Below are 21,327 nucleotides of genomic sequence, written 5' to 3' on the forward strand. Positions count from 1 at the left end.
TAGTTGTGTAACTCCCCACTGTGCAGTTGTGGGAGTTGGCTCCCCATTGTATAATTACACAATATCACCATAGTACAGTTGTGTGATTCTCCACTGTCCAGTTGTGTGTCTCTTCATTGTACAATTGTGAGAATCCCCACCGTCCAGTTGTATATCTCTTCACTGTCCAGTTGTGTGATTTCCCACTGAAATCTCATCAGAGAGAACCGAGGCTTAGGGAAGGGTGAGTGACACCCCAAGAGCAGGCAAGCTGTCAAATGTCAACCCCACCCAAGTTCAGCTCCAAAATCTGTGCTAGGTTCTCATCAGTTTCCAACTTAAGAGGAGACCGTAAGTGGTGAGAGGACAACAACTGTGTGAGCAACAGAGACGAAGGGGCAGCGTGGGGACAGACCCCTAAAGGAAATTTTGTGGGGCCAGGGATGGGAAGAGAGCAGGCTTCCGAAGACACACAGTTAATGGGAATAATTTTCTCTTGCTCTCAGTCTTCTGTGTGACTTCAAGTTGGCGGTGAGGTCCCCAGGACCCCTCTGCATTCATGGTCTGCTCAACATGCTGGCACCCCTGAGAGATTTCTAACCTAACACTCAAGTTTGCTCAGTTGACCATGAACTGTAGACAACATCCCTCCTCTGGAATGTCCTGAAGTACTAATAATAGCCCAATATGAACTCAACAGCTTGGTGCTTCAGTGCATGACCCCCATCACAGGGGCTTCCTGGGCCTTCCTTGTGCCAAAGCCTGTGTCCCCTTCTCAGAGCAATGGTTGTGAATGCATTATATATTTGTATATGTATATGCCAATTACAGTGATGTGCTGATATCAATAAATTAGAAATTGTTATATAATGTCTCCTTAGCTATTAAGTACATTAAATAACAAAATCTAGTAGTGAGTTGAATAAATGCTATTATTTTGAAATAACGAGGAGCATCAACTGTATTTCTAGATGTCCATGACAATGATTGCTATGAGAATACCTCTAACTTATGATGGTAACAAATCAAATGCATGGGCACTACTCAAAATGCTGTGGTCTGTTGCTGCTCATGATTAAAGAAAATACTGAATTTTTGCTAAAGGTTTGATGAACATAAAGATGTGGTTTTTCTGTTTGTCTTCCCAGGCTCCTTAAATCGTGTCTCTACCCCATGTTATGAATTTCCAAGTCATGGTTTCCCCGATTCAATTTCCTTGAAAAATTCTCTTGGGCGTTTGATTGGACTTCTAAATGAATCTTTAGATCAAACTGGGGGTGGCTGAGATGTTAAACATGCTGTCTTCCTGTCTGTGATTACTGGAGGCTGTATTTTATGCAGTTTTGCTTTAATGTCTTTCAATATAGTTTTTATAATAATCCCCATTATGTTTTTTTCCATTATTATGTTTTGCACAGTTTCCTAAGATTCATTCTTAGATACTTTATGTGTTTTGTTATTATTTGCTATTCTATTTAATTTATCGTCTAACCCCAACTAGAGTTTAAAGTGAAATCAGTTTTTGGGATATGGAGCTATTAAGCCAGTCAATTAGCTACTTTTGGATTTTTTACCTCTACAATCATATCATCTGAAAGCGATGACATTTGCTTTTTTTCTTTTTTCAATTCTATGCTTTTAATTTGTAAATGTTCTCTTATATCCTGATTGGACTTTGAGAGCAGCATTCAACAGAAGCAGTGATGCCTATTAAAGTCTTCTTCCTGATTTCAAAGGAAATTCTTCTGATAGTTCTTCCATTGAGGGGCAGTGGGCTGCAACCAACTTTTAGCAGTTGGCAAGAGCCAATCGTTAACTTTTCATGAATTTTGTAAGCCAGTTGTTAAAATACAGCCATTATTAAAGATTAAATTGTAGAAAGTTACAGTGAAATAAATCATGTTAAAAACAAAGGTAAATTCTCCAAACTCACCCCTCACTACTCTATTTCATGGCATCTTGCTATTATCTGTGCTCTTGAGGTTATTTCAGTGTCTTGGATCTGTAGGCTGGAAATACTGTCTAATGGTGTGAACATGTGTGAGTCTCTTTTCAGTCCCATGCTTGGTGATATCACACTGACAGCTTGTAATTGGCCACGATGGGAGTAGGTACACCATAGAAGATAGCAAATGCTACCAGTCAGGGCTTTTATTTTTTTTAAGAGCCTGTTGTTAGCATTTACTAACACACCTCTGACCAAGACTGATGGTTGCCACAGGTTCTAGCATTTTCTTAGCCTGTTAACTAAAAAGGGAGGGAAAGAAGGAAGGAGAGGAGGAAGAGGAGGAAGGAAGTAGGAAGGGAGGGGGAGAAGAAGACAAGCCTTGAGCAGGGAGTTAACCGGAACTTGGTATTTTCTGCACAGATAATTGTGATGCTGCGCTGGCATCCACCTTGCCACGAGAAGCCTTCAGCAGCTCTTCAGAGCTGTCCAGCAGCCACGGCCCGGGCTTTGCAAGTCTTAATCGCAGAGATGGTGAGTCCGATACCATATTGTTCTTGATCCATCATGATTCTTTCTCAGGGAGAATAATTATCATTCTTGCTTAATATTCATTCTTACGGTTCACAAAGTAATTATATTGCAGTTTAATGAAAATGAAGAAGCAGTTCAACATTTTATTGTTTCTTCCCTTCCTTCTTCTTTAATCTTTTTTGTTTGTTTTGACATCTCCCTTCCCTGTTGATGGACAGCAAATGATCATCAATGAGATTCAAATCAGAAGGAGATTATTAGACGCTCTAGATTATTTCCTAATTTATCACCCCTTTTTAGCTTTAGGGAGCCCTATGGATGAGTGACTAGTCAAGAATAGGTATCATGAGTAGCTAAACCAACAAATGGATGAGCCAATGTCATGGGTGCTGAGGGACACCCAACAAGTCACTGGCATCCGTGAGATGGGAAGCTGCCTTAGGAGAGTGATGGGGAAACAGCTCCATCCCAGGAGCTGGCCTGGGAGGAGCCCGAGGGAAGGCATCTGTTAAAAATAGATTCCCTTTGTATGTGTAGGAAGGGTGATAATGGATTACTTTTTGAAGAGATATTTACTCATTCTTGCTCCTTGAATGTCATTGACTCAGTTATTTTTTCTTTTGCACAAATAATAGTTCAACGGATTGAATAAGCTAATACATACAAACTCAAATGTTTTACTATCTTTTTAAAGGGATAGGTTAACTTTTCTTGGTGAATTATTAATTCAGAAAGTGAAATTTTATCTATTTATTTATTTTTAAAGATTTTATTTATTTATTCATGAGAGACACAGAGATAGAGAGAGGCAGAGACACAGGCAGAGGGAGAAGCAGGCTCCCTGCAGGGAGCCCAATGCAGGACTCGATCCCAGGATCCCGGGATCACTCCCTGAGCCAAAGGCAGATGCTCAACCACTGAGACACCGAGGTGCCCCAGAAAGTAAAATTTTAAATTAACTGTGTCCCTTGTAAATGTAAAACTTGAAGCTAGGACTATGGAATTGAGCATTTCCTCCCTTTATCTGGTATTTCTCAGATCATAGTTTAAGTATAGCTTGAATTTTATTGTATCCTTAAAAATCAAATGCAGGAACCCTGCAAGTGACCAAATAGACTGGTAGGGCACATTAAGGACACAGTGAAGGATTTTGGCAAGTTTAGAGGAGAGAGAGCATACCCACTGATGACCACCTTCATGGTCCTTTAGGAAGAAGCAGCATTTCTGGCCAGATAATTTACTCCTCCAGATATTTATGAAGCATCAGGCATGATAACTTTCAGTTCTCCAATGAAAATATCTTCTCATTGAAGCCAGATTTCCATTAATAATTAAATGATCAAATTTACTATTTTTGGTCTGGTGGTTACTCTAATACCAGCTTAACATCTAAACTTTCCAGTGGTTGCCCAAAGACTATAAAACCTAAATAAGCACCATACTTAATTAGTTTAAAGAATCCCGAGGGGCCTGTGTATTGTGTTTCCGATTTGCATATACAGAATATCTTTATGATTCAGGCCTCCCGTCCTGTCAGTGCGGTGGCACTGGGAAGTTTATAAGCATTTGGAGAGAAAATCCCGATGTTTAAGATGAATTTATTTCCATTACATTTAATTAAAAAATTAATAACTTAGAATATGATAAGCAACCATTATAAAATGGTAAGTATAAAACCTATTTGCTATGTTCAGATCACTCTCTTTGCAAATTTAAATTAATTTTTTTAAAAGCGTGGCAATCAACTGATGAGGTTTTTTTTTTCTTATGGTTGTTGTTACTCTGATTGTTTACAATCCCCATTTCACGAAATATTCCTTCATTTTACCATCTGATTTCATACCCATTGCTAAAGCTAGATTCATCTAGCACAGTTTATTGATATTCCTTCTGGAGGATTATCTATGTATATTTTCTTTTAAAAGCCAGCATATCAGATTAGCCAGCATATCCTTACCAGCTGGAGAACAGATTAGCTCACTTCAGTTGAGGATATTATGATGTAAAACGTGGATTGTGTAAAATATGGACGATTATAATAATGACAACGATGATTCTTCATATATAGTACTTTTGGCTTTTTTGAAAATTCTGTGCATGATCTGGTGATGGAAATCATGTTAGACTACTTGTTATATGATTAGAATTTCCTTGGTGTATGTTACGATACTTGGAGGTTTTATTTTTTGTATTTGTTATTTATTTTATATTTAAAGATTTATTTATTTACTTGAGAGAAGGAGGGAGGGAGAGAGAGAGAGAGAGAGAGAGAGAGAGAGGGAGCGAGCCATGGAAGGGCAGAGGGAGAGAGAGAGAATCTCAAGCAAATTCCCCACTGAGCAAGGAGCCTGATGCTTGATCTCAAAACCTGGGAGATCAAGGACCTGAGCCAAAATCAGGAGTCGGGCACTTAACCCACTGACACACCCAGGAGCTCCATGGTACTTGGAAGTATTAAAAAAGAGGGTCTGTTTTACCTCCCTATTTTCTTATTTTTCCCAGGAGTCTTTGAGTTTTCAAATGTTTTTCTGAAAAATTAGAAATATCTGAAATATCATGGCTTCTGCTAGGGATTTTATGTGGAGCTGATCACTGCATCTACTTGATGCATGGAGTCGTAAGACTAGGCGGGACATTATTTTGTTTTATTTTATTTTATATTATTATTATTAAGGATTTTACTTATTTACTTATTTTAGAGAGAAAAAATGCATGGTGTGGAGGGGGAAGGGAGGGTAGAGGGACAAGCAGACTCGATCCTGAACTTGGAGCCTGACTTAAGGCTTGATCTCACGACCCCAAGATCAGTACCCAAGTGGAGATCAAGAGTCAGACACTTAACTGACTGAGCCACCCAGGCATCCCATAATTTTAGATTGGAATCTATCTATCTATCTATCTATCTATCTATCTATCTATCTATCTATCATCTATCTATCAGCCAAAGGGGAGAGGTGGGTCCATGAGATTCAGGAAACCATGACTCCTGTGTAACCATGTGTTTTTCAGTGTTTTGTGTGAGTCCCCTAATGGAAGTGCTAGTTACTGTGGAGATAATACTTAGCATCATCACTCAATATAAGACTAAGAGCTCCTGAAGTTTATTTTTGGAATCTCTATTCTGGTTCCTCTAAAGTTTCTGTAATGATGTCCAAAGTTGGGTTCTCGATAATACATTAAACAAAATGCCCACGTTGATGTAATACATACTACTTTTTTATACAAAGGAACATAAATTGCTGCAAGTTAACATCCCCAAATGCCTGAATGTGTAATTTTTCTAAACTGATAGATTTTAAGAAGTAAATCATAGACAAATACATTTATTCATGTACCTGCTCCAGAAAATTGATGCCATTAGATAAAAATGCAAAGTCCTTGAAAATTGGGCTTGATTGTTCATATTGGCTGATTTTGTTTCCATCAATATTAAATTGAGTATTTCCTAAAATTGCAAGTTACCTAATATTTCTTAGGCAAAATCCAGATTGCTGAAATCTGACCTTATAAATAAGAACATGCTTGACTTCATATTTTTCTTCTCAAATGTCTTCTAAAGAGTCTTCATACTCCAAGTTTATCCAGGTGAAAGTTCATTAACAAAACCAACAATCTCCTCCTCCCCGGGGGAAGCATCTGAGTGGCTTAGCCTGTGAGGCATTTGCCTTCAGTTCAGGTCATGATCCTGGAGTCCTCAGATCAAGCCCCGTATGGGCTCCCTTGCTCCATGGAGTGCCTGCTTCTCCCTCTCTCTCTCCACCTGCTGGTCCCCATGCTTGTGCTCTCTCTCTCTCTCAAATAAATAAAATCTTAAACAAGCTGGCTTAGTAGCACTGCAGAGACTGTGTTCCAGTTCTGGACACCATGCTCTCCCCAACCATCTGATCTGTAAGCGCAGTCATGGTGGTGAGGTGCGTGGCCTTGCCAGAAGATATTTGAAATTGACTCAGGAAGACACATACACATGGTCTTCCTCGTTTATCTCCCCAGAATGCTTGCATGAACACTTAACTTCCAGAGGGTGGGCCTGCTCTGTTCCTGACTCAGGTGCTGAAAATCATGGCTTTTAATGCAGCAAGTCACCTCACTGGTGGCAGTGCAATGAGGCTGCATGAAATTTAACTTTATCAAAAAATGACATTTCAGAATGCTACATTGGTTATTGCACACAGAAAGTAGACGGGGACAAATTGAGCTGACTAGATGTTTTCTTTTCTCTTCGTATTTTCCACCTTTCCCGTATTGAAACATTGAGCACGCAGAGCACAGATTGTGTTACCTGTGGATGGAGCCAGGACAGATTTTGTCTGATGATGCCGATACAATTAATGGCTGAGTATTTAATTTAATTTAATTTAATTTATTTTTTTAAAGATTTTATTCATGAGAGACAGAGAGAGAGAGAGAGAGAGAGAGAGAGAGAGGCAGAGACAAAGGCAGAGGGAGAAGCAGGCTCTACACAGGGAGCCCGACGCGGGACTCGTTCCCAGGACTCCAGGATCACACCCTGGGCTGAAGGCAGGTGCCAAACCGCTGAGCCACCCAGGGATCCCCAATGGCTGAGTATTTTAGAAACTACTCTCAGCATTAAGATATTTTTTCCTTAATAGTGAAGTACAGTTATAATACAAGTCTATACTAGAGGTTTTAGCAAGATAAATAAGTAAAGAAAAAATGATTAGATTAGGAAAAATGCTTAGATATGGCTATTGGATACCAGTTTCTTACAACATTGAACTCTGATTATTTGAACTCTGCAATATCCCAAATAGGGCATGATGAAAAATTCACTGGTTTTTAACAAAGAAATGTTTTTAAAAATTGAAAGAGTAAATAATTTAAATATCTAAAATTGTGTCAACAGCTGACATACATCAGAACATTGCATCAAAAATGTTTGATGCAAATCTTATAATAGTAAAGTTTTCTGTTATATTTTTTTCATAAAATTGCAGTTCCTATAAATTCCCATCTTTTATTCACAGGCCAGGAGGCTAATGGAGCTGGCCAGCATTCCCAGTTAATAGAGTGAGCAATTTAAGTTGCAATAAAGGGTCCTGAACACCAGATTTTTATAAAGGCATATGGATGTACTGGGAAGGTTTTGCCTCTGGACATCAGATTCTGAATTCTGTTTATCTGGCTTCCTTAAAAGTTTTTAGACTTATTAGGGTTAATGCACAGTCTTTGTAAGCCACCATTTATTTTTCTTTCTTCCCTTTCCTTCCAAATGACTTTGTAGATACTGGGTAGAGGGGGCAGACCAAGCATAATAGCATCAGTGTAAAATATGCCCATGTACTAAAGCACAGAGCACTGTCTTGGTAGCCATGGAGTTTTATTAAATCACAGCTTGTCTAAAATGCAAGGTGAAAATGAAATAAAATAAGATAAAAAAAAAAATAAATAAAATAAAATAAAATAAAATGCAAGATGGTGGCATGTGGGAAGAGAAGCCCCAAACACCAGGGTGTGTGCAGACATCACACAGACCACACACATAACTGCTCTGATCCTCCCCATAGCCCTCCACAAGCTCTGGACTCTCCAGGTTCCTACCATAGAGCCTGAGGTACTAGATGAGACAATCCAGAACAAACCCAGTGTTTTCAGAGTTGCCGGAGACCTTCACGGAGGCAGTGTTGGGGGCCGGTTTCTCTTCCAAGCAGCCCAAGTTATAGAATTACCCCAGGGGAAGACAATTCTCCCTCTCTTCGAGATCAGTAGTCTTTTTTTGGGTAGGAGAATGTCTCCTGGAGATGCTCCGATTTCTCTGTGTGTTTCCTGCTCTTTTCAAGACCGTTTGGGTTTGCAGGCTGGGCTCATGCCCTCATGGAGCTGGATGGTGGGTGGGACTCCTCCTGCTGTTTGCTGAGGGAGTTTGTTGGCTCTTAACACTAGGGGTTAGTTGGCACACACTCCCGAAGCCTGTGGTGGTTTTACTTTACTGGTGCTTTTTTGGCAAGGCCACCACTTGCTAGGTCACCTGCCCCTTGAGGGATAGGTCTCATGTCACTTCCTGTCTCCCTGAAATCTGACCATGAGTCTTACCTGGTTTCGAGCCTGAGCAATCAGGCCACAGTCTTCCTTTACAAGTTTAATCTGTTCTTGCCAAGTTGACCTTCTGTTCAGATCCAGTTGGATTCTCATTTAGCTTCTGTGTCTGCTTTGGATGGCCAGTGGTGGATTCTGGGTCACCATGCCAAGGGGAAAAGAGCAATGGACGTCTTGTCCTGGCAACTCGGCCCAGAAGTAACCTGTCAAGTCCACTCACAGCTTGTTGGCCTGAGCCAGTCACGTAGCTTCACCCAACTGCAAGGGGGCTGGGAGTGCTGTCCTCCACGTTCCTGGAAGGGAGAAAGCAGGCAAGATTTGGCAAGGATGTCCTGACTGCACAGCCCCTATAAGCTGGTCTCCCAGAGTTCCAACGGAAGCCACACCAGAGCCTGACCTCTGCTTTTCACTGATTACTCTCACCTTTCTTATGCCCTGGGGCTTCATTCCCCATCAAGGTGTCTGACTCACCCTGCTGTCACCCTTACTCATCTTCTGCTTCATCTCCTTCCAAGTCCCCAGGGTCCCCGCCTGCTCTTCCAGAACCAAGTCCTCGCACATTGTGATTCCCATTTCCTGAGTTGCCCTTCGCCCTCCTGGCTTCTCTGGGGCTCAGAGGCATCATGATCACCAGCTACCAGGATTTTCTGGAGAAAAGGAGCAAAAAACATAGTTTAGCTTTTCAGAATTATTTCATTGTCTATACTCTGCATGTTAAGTGCCTCGTGGCGGCCACAGTTTTGCCATGAAATTTCCATTTCTCCAAGAGTCAGTCATGCTGTGACATACTTGGCAACTGCCCTCATGGGATTTGGGAGCCCTTCTAAGGGCCATCACGTTCTTAAATAGTTGTCTAGCAAATTCTAGTCTGTTCCTTTTCAAAATGATTCACTTTTTATATCACTCATAATACACAGAGAGGTTCATAGAAGTTATGCATTTAACAGTATGTACCTTTGACACATATCAGGATGGCTTTGTTCACTTTTTAATAAGTGTCATTCCTGTAGACATGTATTTTGTCCCATCCTCCCTGCCCCCTGTACTACTTGCAGGGTTTTCCATCCAGCCACATTCAATTGCATTGCCCCTTCTAGGGATTTCTTTCTTTCTTTTTTTTTTTTTTTTCTGCCCAGGACCCCTGGCTAAAGATGCACCAGCTAAGGTGACCCTCATTTCTGCCAAAGTGGTAAGGTCCTGTTAGCAATCTTTCGTGAGGCACCTGGCATCCCTAATGGTGCATAGGTTGGGTGTCCTGATCTACATGTTTAACTTGTGCCCCAGGAAGACCATAGCCAGTGACCAAAGCTGCTGGGACCTGCCCGTAGGCCCTGTGGGCAGCTGCCTTACTGCCTTGAACGTGGATGGAGACCTGCCTGGACTAGGGGCTGCCTGTGAGATGGTGATCCAGGGCTCACTGTTCTCTCTTTCCTGTGATCCTTGCAACTCGACTCTTGTTTTGTTGCCCTGTTTCCTCTAAGGGAATCACGTGGAGAAGGCTTTGCTCTGACACAGTCAAGTACTATCCTTCGAAGGCCCCCGCCCGAAGTGCTTCTTGTCAGCAGCACCCACGCTTGCTTCGTGACGCTCAGGCCTCATCCTTTTTGCATTCATTAAGACACTCTATTTTGTAGAGCAGGTAATCTGTGCATGACTCTTTTCATCGGAGCACTCACAGTGAGCTTATGGATTGTTATGAATTAAGCTCTACGGCAGCCTTAAAGAAAATGCAAGGTTGAGCCTCAATGGAATTCTTTTCCAGAGGCGTTTGGCTGACTGAGCAGTCACAAATGGGGGGATCGTTTAGTTGTCTTGGTTTTATTTCCGAGCATCTCCCCCTTGCACTTCCTGACACAATCCTCCACCATGTTTAATTTTTTTTAAAAAAGGACATGGGAGAGCAGCAGTGGGGTGTCCATGGGAAGTGGGGGAGGGGGACGGTGAGGACCGTGGCGGCCCAGCCTCCCCCAGTTCTGCAGCTGTGCAGCTTGGCCTGAGGATGCTCGGATACCCTGTCTGTTCTGCAAACTCAGGGGGCTATGAAAGTGATGCTTTCATAGAACGAGGACACATCCCAGAGCTGCCCTCCTTGGGAACGTGGAGATTTCATGGGACAGGAATAAGCTCAGCCACACAGTCTATGCAGTCATAAATGAGGGGTTTACTGCTTGTTCGGATTGTGATAGGCTTGCGGGGCAAGTCTTGTTCTGCTTCTAAGGTGAGAAATGAGCGCATGGTCTTATCCACGCTGTCCACACAGAACTTCAAACGGGAGCAGAAGAGTCTCAGATTGACTCCGATCTGTGCGATTCTCTACTATCTGTTCCCTTAAAACTCGGTCAGGAATACATGTACGAACAGCAAAGCAGAACACACAGTGTTGACAGATTTTTGCTTGTTTTATGCAGAAATAGCTGCAGTAATGAATGCTCGGTGCCAAAGGGTGTAGAAAGTCGTCCCTGGGGAGGCTGTAGACAGCTTCGGGGAGCATTTGCACACCTGAGTGCTTCCAGGATGTTTCCTTTTCCTCAGTATCGCTGGCATTTAATACAAATCTCAGATTGGCTGGTGTGCACAATTTTTATTTACCTTTTGAATTGTCTGTTTACAAAGCCATTTTAAAATGGCTTGCACATAGAAATCTGGTTTACAACTAGGCAGCTGCGTCTGACTTTGGCCTTCTGGATGCACTTTTTGGGAAATGTCCCGTTCTCCCTGGCTCAGGCTGCTGGCACAGTGAAGGAGGCCCAGCGGGAAGGGAATCAGAGCCCAGGTAGGGAGGCCCAGAGGCAGGCTCTCTGGACCTGCTCCAGCATGATAGCCAGAAATGCTACCTGTAGATAGCTAGAATCGCTTCCTAGGGAATCAGAGCTGCAGCAAAATGCTTCATCCCCTCAGCAGCATTGACAGGGTTATGACACAGCCTTCAGTGTGTCGAGCCCAAGGATCCAGGAGTGGGGAGGTCAGGGGGCATCCATGGAGACCGTCTGCCTGCCGACCCCTCTTTCCTGGGGACACCTGTCATCTCCTGGGGTAAGTAGGAATGAGCTCTTGCCTCTCTCCTGCTCTTCCTTCTCATGCTGGGCCCTGCCTGGAACTTGGGATAAAGCACCTGTGGATTGAGAAGTGTGTAAATGAGGAAAGAGGACACATGTAGCTGGCTGAGATCCCATTTGAGACAATGGAGTAATGATCCTTAATGGTAGTGGTGATGGTGGGGCCGGGGGGGGGGGGGGGGGGACTTCCCTTGACAACAATTGCAACTTAGCCATTTATCTGCTTGGCATACAGACGCCCTGAAGTTGGGTGGGTCTGTTCACTTCACGTTAACCCACTTGACTTTTGCTCTCATGGTCATCTTTTTTTTTTTTTAATTCAAATTCAAGTTAGTTAACATATAGTGTATCATTAGTGACAGAGACAGAATTCAGTGATACATCAGTTGCATAACACCCAGTGCTCATGACCTCATGTGCCCTCTTAATGCCCATCCCCAAAGTGACCCCATCCCCTCAAGCCCTCCCCTCCAGCCACCCTCAGTTTGTTTCTTATAACAAAGAGTCTCTTATGGTTTGTTGCTCTCATACTTGTTGAGGCTGGAAGAAGGCATACGCATTGGCTTTTCTGCCCTGGGCAATGTTCTTCTCTGCGTAAAGCCAACGGTTTATAAGGGCGCATGCCCTGTGATCACCGGGAGCCGTGGTCACTGTCATCGTGATCAGTGGACAGAGTAATTAAGGCCCCGCTGAGAGTTTCCTAGTCAACCTTTCTTGTCTCTGAGGAACTGACCCTGCCTGTATCTGAGCCAACCAGGGATGGGGGAAGCAGTCACACAGGAATAACTAGACACAGACGCCTTCCCACGGATCAATATAAAATACAGTGTGGTGAGTGGTAAGGAAACACTACTGAATAGCTGATAAACCACAGGGAGATGTTCTGAGGCAGGGTAGAGAATGACAGGGGGCCAAGCTTTCATAAAACATCCTCACAGGAACCTGAAATGATTGTGTTGTTCTCATCTACAGAGCAGAGACTGTAAGGCCAATCCCGCTTGCTGGGTGTGCAGGGCGGGGGGGGGGGGGGGGGGGGGGGTTGGGGTCACATGTGGGACCTTGGGCAAGGTCTTTAGCACATCATGCATGCACAACCAGGTTTGTCTTTCTTCATGTTCTTACCTTTATCTGATACGAAGTGGCTGGCAAGACACCATTCAGTAATAAGGTGACCGGGAAAGCTCGATGGCCGTGCTGTGGCCCCTTGTTCACCTGGAAGCCTCGGCAGTGATACCTGTTACATCTGTGACTGTCTTTCAGCGCTTGGCAACCAATGGGAGGATAGGGGGAACACTGGGTGCTTAATGCATCTTCCTGCCGAATCTTCCTTACAGCATGAGCACACACCTAGCACGCCTTCCCTGGGAGTAAGAAGGATGCTTTGTGTTGGGCGACCTCACACGGGCACTGCAACCTTGTTCTGTGCAAGCAGGGCCCTCTGGCTAGGCTTTCCTTTGTACACGCTGTGATGCTTTATTCAGGAAGGGGCAGAGGTGGGAGGGAGGTGGGTGGTGATGGGAAAACACAGTCCACGTTGACACCCAATGGCCCCCATTGGCATCCAGTGGCCCCCAGCAGCCCCCAGCGGCCCCAGGTGGCCCTCATCGGCACCCAGTTTCCCCCATCAGCACCCAGTGGCTTCCATCAACACCCAGCAGCCTCCATTGGCACCCAGTGGCCCCCATGAGCGCCCAGCGGCCTCCATCAGCACCCAGCAGTGATCTGGGGGTTCCCAGGGTCCGTGTTATCCTGCCAAAGCCAATTGCCCCCTGGCCTTTGTGGGTTCTGAAATTCCACCCCTTTATCAGAATACCCAGTTAATCGAATTGCTTAATTTGCATATCAGTAGTCTCTGGTCACCACAGGTAAAGAACAGGAGATGCTCAGGGGCCATTGCCTACAGGTATTGAGGGCTGGTTGACAGATAGGTAGCTGCACCTGTGTGAGAGCTGGTCCTGGGCGACAAGCTGGAGATATCATGACATGTTTACTGAATTGTGCTTCTCCACAAGGGTGATGCCATGCTACTATTTCCATGAGAGATGAAAATTGCTGGGGAAAGATGGTGAAATGTAAGAAGAGGTATCATCAGTACCCTCTCTAGGACTTTACTACCATAGGATGAGCCAAAATAATAGAGGGCATTTATGTACTTTCTTGAAGATTTAAACCGATCTATATAAACTTTCAAATGTGGACTCTCCACAATATGACAATCAGTGGAATGCCATCACCTAATTTTTAAGTTTATTTTTGTGAGGATCATAAAATCGCACCTAGTCATAGAGTAAGTAATGTTCCTTTGGACCGTTAGCTAGCTCTCAGCTTAGAAATGGGCACTGAGGGGGACACTTGACAGGATGAGCACTGGGTGTTATTCTGTATGTTGGTAAATTGAACACCAATAAAAATTAATTTATTAAAAAAAAGAATCCAGAAGGACTTCCATTTATTGTCCAGCAGTGGGACCCTCGGACCAAACAGTAAAACTAATCTTGTCATTAGAGACAAGGAAAGACTGCGAAACTGTCACAGGCTGGAGGACACAGAGGAGACACAGTGTCTCCACCAGATCCTGATGCGGAGAAACAGAGTTAGTGGGAAACACTGGAAAAGTCAAAATAAAGTTTGTCATTTCATTAGTCTCTGAGTCTTGATAAAAGTACTGTGGTGATGTCAGATATTAGCTTTGGTGGACCCTGGGTAAAAAGTAGACAGGAATCTCCTATGCTATATTTGCAGCTCTTCTGTCAATTGGAAGTTATTTCAGAATAAAAAATTTAAAAATGCGTTCCAGAACAACCAAAACTGCAGTGTACTTAAGGATTCTGCGTCAGAGGAGAAGGCATTGTGCTTATGGCACATTAACAGGAAAATTTGGAATACTTCAACAAAGATTCACTGTGGGAAATCTGGGTAGAAAGAAATTAGAAAGGCTCTGGGTTCTAAAGAACTTGTAACTTTAGACTTTACGAAAGGTGGTACATGGGCAAGTTGTGCTGCTAAAGGAGGACGTGGTGAAGAAACGTACATGCCTGCCTCCTGTTGATGCCTCTGTACCCTGATGCAAATGCCCCTCATCCCCTCCCCTCCGAGCTGCCCTGTGACCCTGTCACACCCCTCCTGACACACACTCAGCCCTACTGGCTTTAGCAAACCAAGTGTGGATGTCAGCGAGAGCTCCTAACAAGAAGATGGTAAGTGTTGTCTGATGCTTTAGGCCTCATTATGAAAACCTCGAGGTAGGTGCCAGCACAGTGAGGGGAATTTTTTTTTTAAACCGCCTTTGTCATATTAGGGATTATTTATGTGACTCGTGTTTTCTAGACATGGATAATTAGCAAAATATCAATTCCAGAATGTGTATCAAGCTTATTTTTCCCATTTTTTATTGCTTATTAATTTAAAATCAGAAAATTCAACATGAGAGCTAAATCCAAATCCAAAACTCATGTTTCTGTTAAGCTGGAAGAATGAAATATATCAACAAGACATCCTTGGGTTGCTCTAACTTTTCTGTTTCTCATCTATTTCTCTATGGACAAAACAAAGCATCCATCGTGATTTCTGCTCCACAGCTATTGTCTCGAATACCTGAAAATGTCCTTGTTATTCACTCGCTCTGGATTCTCCCTTAGACTCCCTGCTGCCTCTCAGAGGTGTCTCTCCCTGTGCAGAAAAACCTTCACCTCTGCCCCTGACATACTGCATTTCAAATTGTTCTTTGAAATGTGTTTCTCGCATGAATCTGTAAGCATATCGAGTGTAGGGCTGTGCCATCCATCACCACCTTTCTCATCTTAGCATTCAGTACTGTACTTCCTCAGATTCGGGTTTGAGAATTAAGTTTTTCTAGTTCTACCATGGTCTGAATGTTTTCCTTTAGATCAGCCAAGAATAAGTCCCACGTAAAGGCCAGTAAAGACACTAGCTTCAATCATGGATGCAGCGGCATGGTGTTTGCTTGTTCACCTGCTGCGTTAGGCACTTTCACTTAGTGGGACCCCTGGACATTAGAGAGTCAGGGGTTATGAGCTCAAAACCAAGGCAATTAACAATTAATTAATGTAGGAGTCATCTATTTACCTACTCTGTGGTTTGAATGCATGTGTGTGTGTATGTATGTGTGTGTGTGTGTGTGTGTGTGTGTGTGTGTGTAATTATGAGGGGGTTAAATGTTCCAGGATTTGAAACTCTGATTTTCATCTGTTTTATGTGTGTTCCCATTCTTACAGAACCATATAGATCTTAAAGGTTTCTTTCTCTTTACCATGTTTCTCCTGTTTCTGTTTCCATTACAAGGGGCTGGTGGCTGGTCTCCACTTGTGTCAGATCAATACCAGTGGCTGCAGATTGACCTTGGGGAGAGAATGGAGGTCACGGCTGTGGCCACCCAGGGGGGATACGGGAGCTCCGACTGGGTTACCAGCTACATCCTCATGTTCAGCGATGGCGGGAGGAATTGGAAGCAGTATCGGCATGAAGAAAGCATCTCGGTACGTTCCTTCGGTGGAAGCAGTCTGTCAGAGCATGAATTACGCCAATTACTACGTGTTGCTGCAAATCTGTCAGATCAAGTCTAGAAATGGAGCCTCCTAAATTACTTGAAAATGTTTTCAAGGGAATGTAAGACACATGTGGCATTTTAAAATCTGCTGCCCATGTATAATTTATGAAATAAGTAAAACAATTTTGTAATGTAGTGAAATATGGAAAATGTCTTCCCATTATTCCTTAACATGGTGTGAAATCTACAGACTAAAGTCACATGCCACCTACTCTATTTGTTTTTTGTTTTGTTTTGTTTTGCTTTGTTCCATAATCCAGGAGCTGGTATTGCCTTGGTGTTGTTCAATTAAGTAAACTCATTCTTCAGAGTCCTCTGATTAAGTGAGATTTCTGAAGGACTCCAAACATTTAAAAATACATGTAATGAGAGTCTCCCCATGGACAACGTGTTGAGGGACGCAGGTCTGGCTCCGACGGAAACGTGGGTGCTGGTGTGGCCCCTTCTAATTCATGGGAGGTAGATCTCCAGGATTCTTTGGAACTGTAACTAGTTTACATTATTTTACACCAGTGGCGTAGTTTCTACTTCTGATTACGTACCCGTGCTTCTTTTAGGAGAATTATATTTTGCTTGCCTGACTTTTCATATATTAAAATGTGTGAAATTTATTACATAGTTAGCATTTTGAGTCTTCAAACTGTAGTCTGCCCAGAACGAGGAGCTCTGAAAGTAGAGTGTGGTGAACATCTGCAGCATTTGCACGTGGCAATGGATGGAGGGGTGCGGCCTGCAGATTTCTCAGGTGGAGAAGGAATTACTTTTTCTTTTTTTTCTCTTCTTTTATAAGATGTTTGTTTGTTTATTTATTTATTTATTTGAGAGAGAGAGAGAGAGAACAAGCAGGGGGAGCAGCAGAAGGAGAGGGAGAAGCAGACTCCCTGCTGAGCAGGGAGCCTGACATGGGGCTGGCTCCCAGGACCCCAGGATCATGCCTTGAGCCTAAGCCAGAGGCTTAACCTACTGAGCAACCCAGATGCTCCCACTTTTTTTCTTCTTATTTAAAGTATCCTTGGGGGATCCCTGGGTGGCGCAGTGGTTTGGCGCCTGTCTTTGGCCCAGGGCGCGATCCTGGAGACCCGGGATCGAATCCCACGTCGGGCTCCCGGTGCATGGAGCCTGCTTCTCCCTCTGCCTGTGTCTCTGCCTCTCTCTCTATCTCTCTGTGACTATCATAAATAAATAAAAATTAAAAAAAATATAAAGTATCCTTGGGGTGCCTGGGTGACCCAGTTGGCTGAGCTCCTGACTCTTGATTTTGGCTCAGGTCATGATCTCAGGATCCTGGGATCGAGCCCTGCATTGGGTTCCATGTTCAGCAGGGAGTCTGCTTTAGATTCTCTCTCTCCCTCTGTGCCCACTCCCCCTCTCTCATGAATAAATAAATCTTTAAAAAAATACCCTTTAGATGGTTGCCAGGTACTGGGGGAAGGGAGGAATGAGAATTACTATTTAATGGGGACAGAGTTTCAATTTAGAAGATGAATAAGTTCTGGAGATGCATGGGGGTGGTGGTTGCACAACAGTGTGAGTGTTAATGCCATAAAACTGCACACTTAAAAGTGACTAAAGTGGTAAATTTTATATTATGATGATTTACCCACAATAAAAAATATAGTTTGGCTTCTATTTAATTTAGGCTAAGGACATCATGTAACTCTTAAAAATTTTTCTTGTCACAGTAAGAAAAAAAGTATCAGGGAGTAAGCTGTTACTTGTTATCATGTGGCTTATCTATAACACTAACAAGCAACAAAATGATACTATTCATTGGTAACAAATTGGCCTCATTTGAACTTCCTTAGGACTAACTCTTTTACTTAGTATATAAATTCATAGATTATGGTCTATTTAATTTCTTGTCTCTGGACCTCTTTATAGTTCATCAATAAATGCTGGTTTCAGTTGAATTAAGGGGGCACCTGGGTGGTTCAGTCAGTGAAGCATCTGCCTTCGACTCAGTCATGATCCCAGGGTCCTGGGGTCAAGCCCTGCCTTGGGCTCCCTGCTCCCTCTGCCCCTCCCACTGCTTGTCCTCTCTGGTTCTCTCTTTCTGTCAAATAAATAAAGAAAATATTTTTAAATATTGAATTAAGAAGAGCTAAACAGTTGTCTGACATGAGGTAAAAGAGCAATATAGGAGAGATTTTTGTGTTTTGGGGGCTGGCTGACTTAAATATCCCAAACAAGCAGTTGCCAAGTGTGTGCTTAGAAGTAGATATTGATGTTGAGCTAATTCTGAGAACACCAGGTCTAAACCAGGGTGAAGATCAACAGTAATTAAGAACAAAGAACAGTTAAAGCTTAACAAAGCATCCACTTAGAGAACTTTTGTTCAAAATTAAGTCTTTTTTTTTTTAAATCAGCTGATAGTTAATGCATGCTTATTCTCAGCTGTATTAATCAAGGTTCACATTTTTACCCTCACCCCACCCCAATACATGGTTGAGAAATTGGGACAATTCCTGTTTTTCAGCTGAGCAGCTTGGGAGAAACCATATGTAAGTATTTACCATCTGGTACTTTGTTTAGAGGGGCTCAGGGGAAATAAGGTCAGGAATTAGTAGCATTGTTGATCCTAGACCAAGCAGGTGAGGACAGATGCTTGGACCCTCCAGGCCCACCTGTCATCCTACAGTCAAGACTGGTGTGGTACCTCCCTCCCACTCCCGGGGAGCTGGCTTATGGAGACCTGCCTTCCCCTTCTGCATCCCCAGCACATCACTGTGCCAGGGACTGAGCAGAAAGTTGGTAAATCTTTGCAAGATGGATGCATGAGTGGCATCTACCTTCTGACAGAATAGGATGCTTTTCTTGAGGTCCCTGCTCTGCAAGCCTTCGAAACCCTTTGTCTCAGCTCAGGGGTGCTTGAAGCTCCAGGGCAAGCATTCCTTCTGCATTTTCATCTGCTTTAGGATGGGGGCTCACCTTTGTGTTTTCTCCAGCCATCACCACAGCTTAAGTGAATTAATCTCTTTGTACACAGTTGACTGACCACAGTGAGTCACACTTGTTGATAATCATGAGATTATCAGTTTCTTGAAAAATGTCAGGCTGACTTGGCTGCTCTCTGGCCCCCTCACACGGTCAGCTGCTCTTACTCATAAAGCACATATTATACCAGAGGCTGTACCCATTCTTCAGCTGGTGGGTTTATGTATAGACTCTTGCTATTAATTTGAGAGTGAATTTAAGATCCAAAAAAAAAAAAAAAAATTGCCTTGAAGTATTTACACTCTTATTAGCAAAAGTAATATTGTCCTTTCCTTAGATTTGTACTGATGTTGTATTAGGCCACTATGCACTTGGTGGATTAATGCAAGACAGAGCTATCACATCACAGTTTCTGTAGGTCTGCAGTCCGGTATACCTGCCTGGGTCCTCTGTGTAAAGTATTGGCAGAGCTGCAGTTTTCCTCCTCCAAGGTGTCTGGTGATCCCCAGGACCCTCCTCAGGTTCTGCGATTCACCGGGGGGACTCACAGGACCAGTGTATAGTCATAAAACTATGATTCATAAAGGATATAAAGCAAAATGAGTAAAGGAAAAAGGTGCATGAGATGAGGTCCAGAGGAAACCAGACATGAGCTTCCACAAGTGCTCTCCAAATAGAGATGTATAGAACATAATTCCCCCCCAAAACAATTTATAGCAATCGGTGTAAGTGTTGTGAGCCATTGAAGCTCATTAAAGACTCAGCAGCCAGGGTATTTATTGGGAGCTGGTCACATAGGCACCCTCCTTGCAAGACCCCTACAAGGAAGACAGGAATTGAATATAAACTGCCCTGTTTGCATAAACATTAGGCCTAGTGAGCTACTGTTATCATTAGCGTCTTGGTAAGAGGCCAATCTTGCGATTTGGATCAGTCTGGGTGATTTGAGAGTCCAACTACATGGTGAAGAGGATGATTCAGGTGGTCTCTGGCTCTGCTGTACCCAAGAGGTAGCCATGCCCACCCCACCTTCCATGAGTTACCTGCTGGCATTTATTTACCTGTATAGAAGGATGGGTTTAAAAGTCTGGGGGAAGCACTTTGACTCCCTGGCTCCAGCTGAGGGGCCATCTGAGAACTCACATCTGTGGTCACTGGAAGAACCCATGTCAGCAGGTGGCCCCATCGACCCCACACTAGGCACCAAAGCTCCTGGGCTGTGGGTGGAGCCATGTAAGGACCTAGAGGCCACCTGAATGGGGCTGGCATGGACTAATAAGGGAAGAATCCTGGGATGGCCATATTTTCAAATTTCCCATTCTTCATCTCTCTTTATGATCCTTTGGTTTCTTTTATATTTCTCTGGTTTCCTTTCCTGATACATCACATCTTTCTACTCCTATCCTCTGCTTCTCTATGGGAGAATCTGGATTATCGTGGTCTCTACAGCTCAACATGTGGCCCACAGTCGATCAGCATCACCTGGGTTCTTGACAGAAATGTGGAATTTCAGCCCTTTTCCTGGTTTACTGGATCCAAATGTTCATTTTAACAAGATTCCCAGAAGATCACAGAAGTGTGGACCAACATGATGCAAGTCCCATCTGTGGGAGAGATTGTTCTGCTCCTTAACTATCCTTACCTGCCTAGATCATGGGAGATCACACCCCTGCTGGAAGATAAAGCTTGTCCCACACACATGTTTGCCTGAGCACATGATCCTCCCTGTAATTGGACCTTAGGAACCTCTCTCCATTATCCTGTGGCTGCAAACACCCTCTTCCTCCCCAGTAGTCACCAATCTAGTGGAACAAAGCCCAGAGTATCTTCTGCTTGTTTTTATCAATAAATAACAACCAAGTGCTTGAAGTTAGTACCATCCTTGAGAACTATGTTATTTCATGAATCTGTACATTTTGCATTAATTAGGGCTTATTCTTTCCATTATAAACTCATCAAACCTCAAACTCAAAGATCCCTTAGGAATTCAAGATTGGGCTGTTACTCAGAATGCAATGGCAACTTAGAATTTAAGTGAATTTTTCTTCCTATTCAAGATGTTTGTGTGAGAAAGGCCTTCTTCTAAGACCAGACTGGTAAAATGTATTTGGAAAAAAAAATAAGAGAAATTATTTGAAACATAGGATCTAATATAAATAATTCTATTTAATATATTTCTTTTGCCTTGAAAAAATGTGTAGGTCCTAGGGTGAACACAAAAGAGAAATAACAAACCATTTGAAACTTCGTTCTACTTT

At 43.2% G+C, this 21,327-nt stretch overlaps 1 protein-coding gene across 3 annotated transcripts in view; it reads left to right on the plus strand.

The window, feature by feature from the left end:
* The window catches only part of LOC112922081 (contactin-associated protein-like 3), a 188,232-nt gene that overhangs the window by 26,635 nt on the left and 140,270 nt on the right, over nt 1–21,327 (plus strand). For all 3 annotated transcript variants that reach the window (XM_072761403.1, XM_072761384.1, XM_072761393.1), the window contains exons 2-3: nt 2,348–2,458; nt 15,871–16,064. In XM_072761403.1, the coding sequence (XP_072617504.1) occupies nt 2,348–2,458; nt 15,871–16,064 (305 nt within the window). The remainder of the gene's footprint in view (nt 1–2,347; nt 2,459–15,870; nt 16,065–21,327) is intronic.

Source organism: Vulpes vulpes, chromosome 1, assembly GCF_048418805.1.
Source record: "Vulpes vulpes isolate BD-2025 chromosome 1, VulVul3, whole genome shotgun sequence".
NCBI lineage: Eukaryota > Metazoa > Chordata > Mammalia > Carnivora > Canidae > Vulpes > Vulpes vulpes.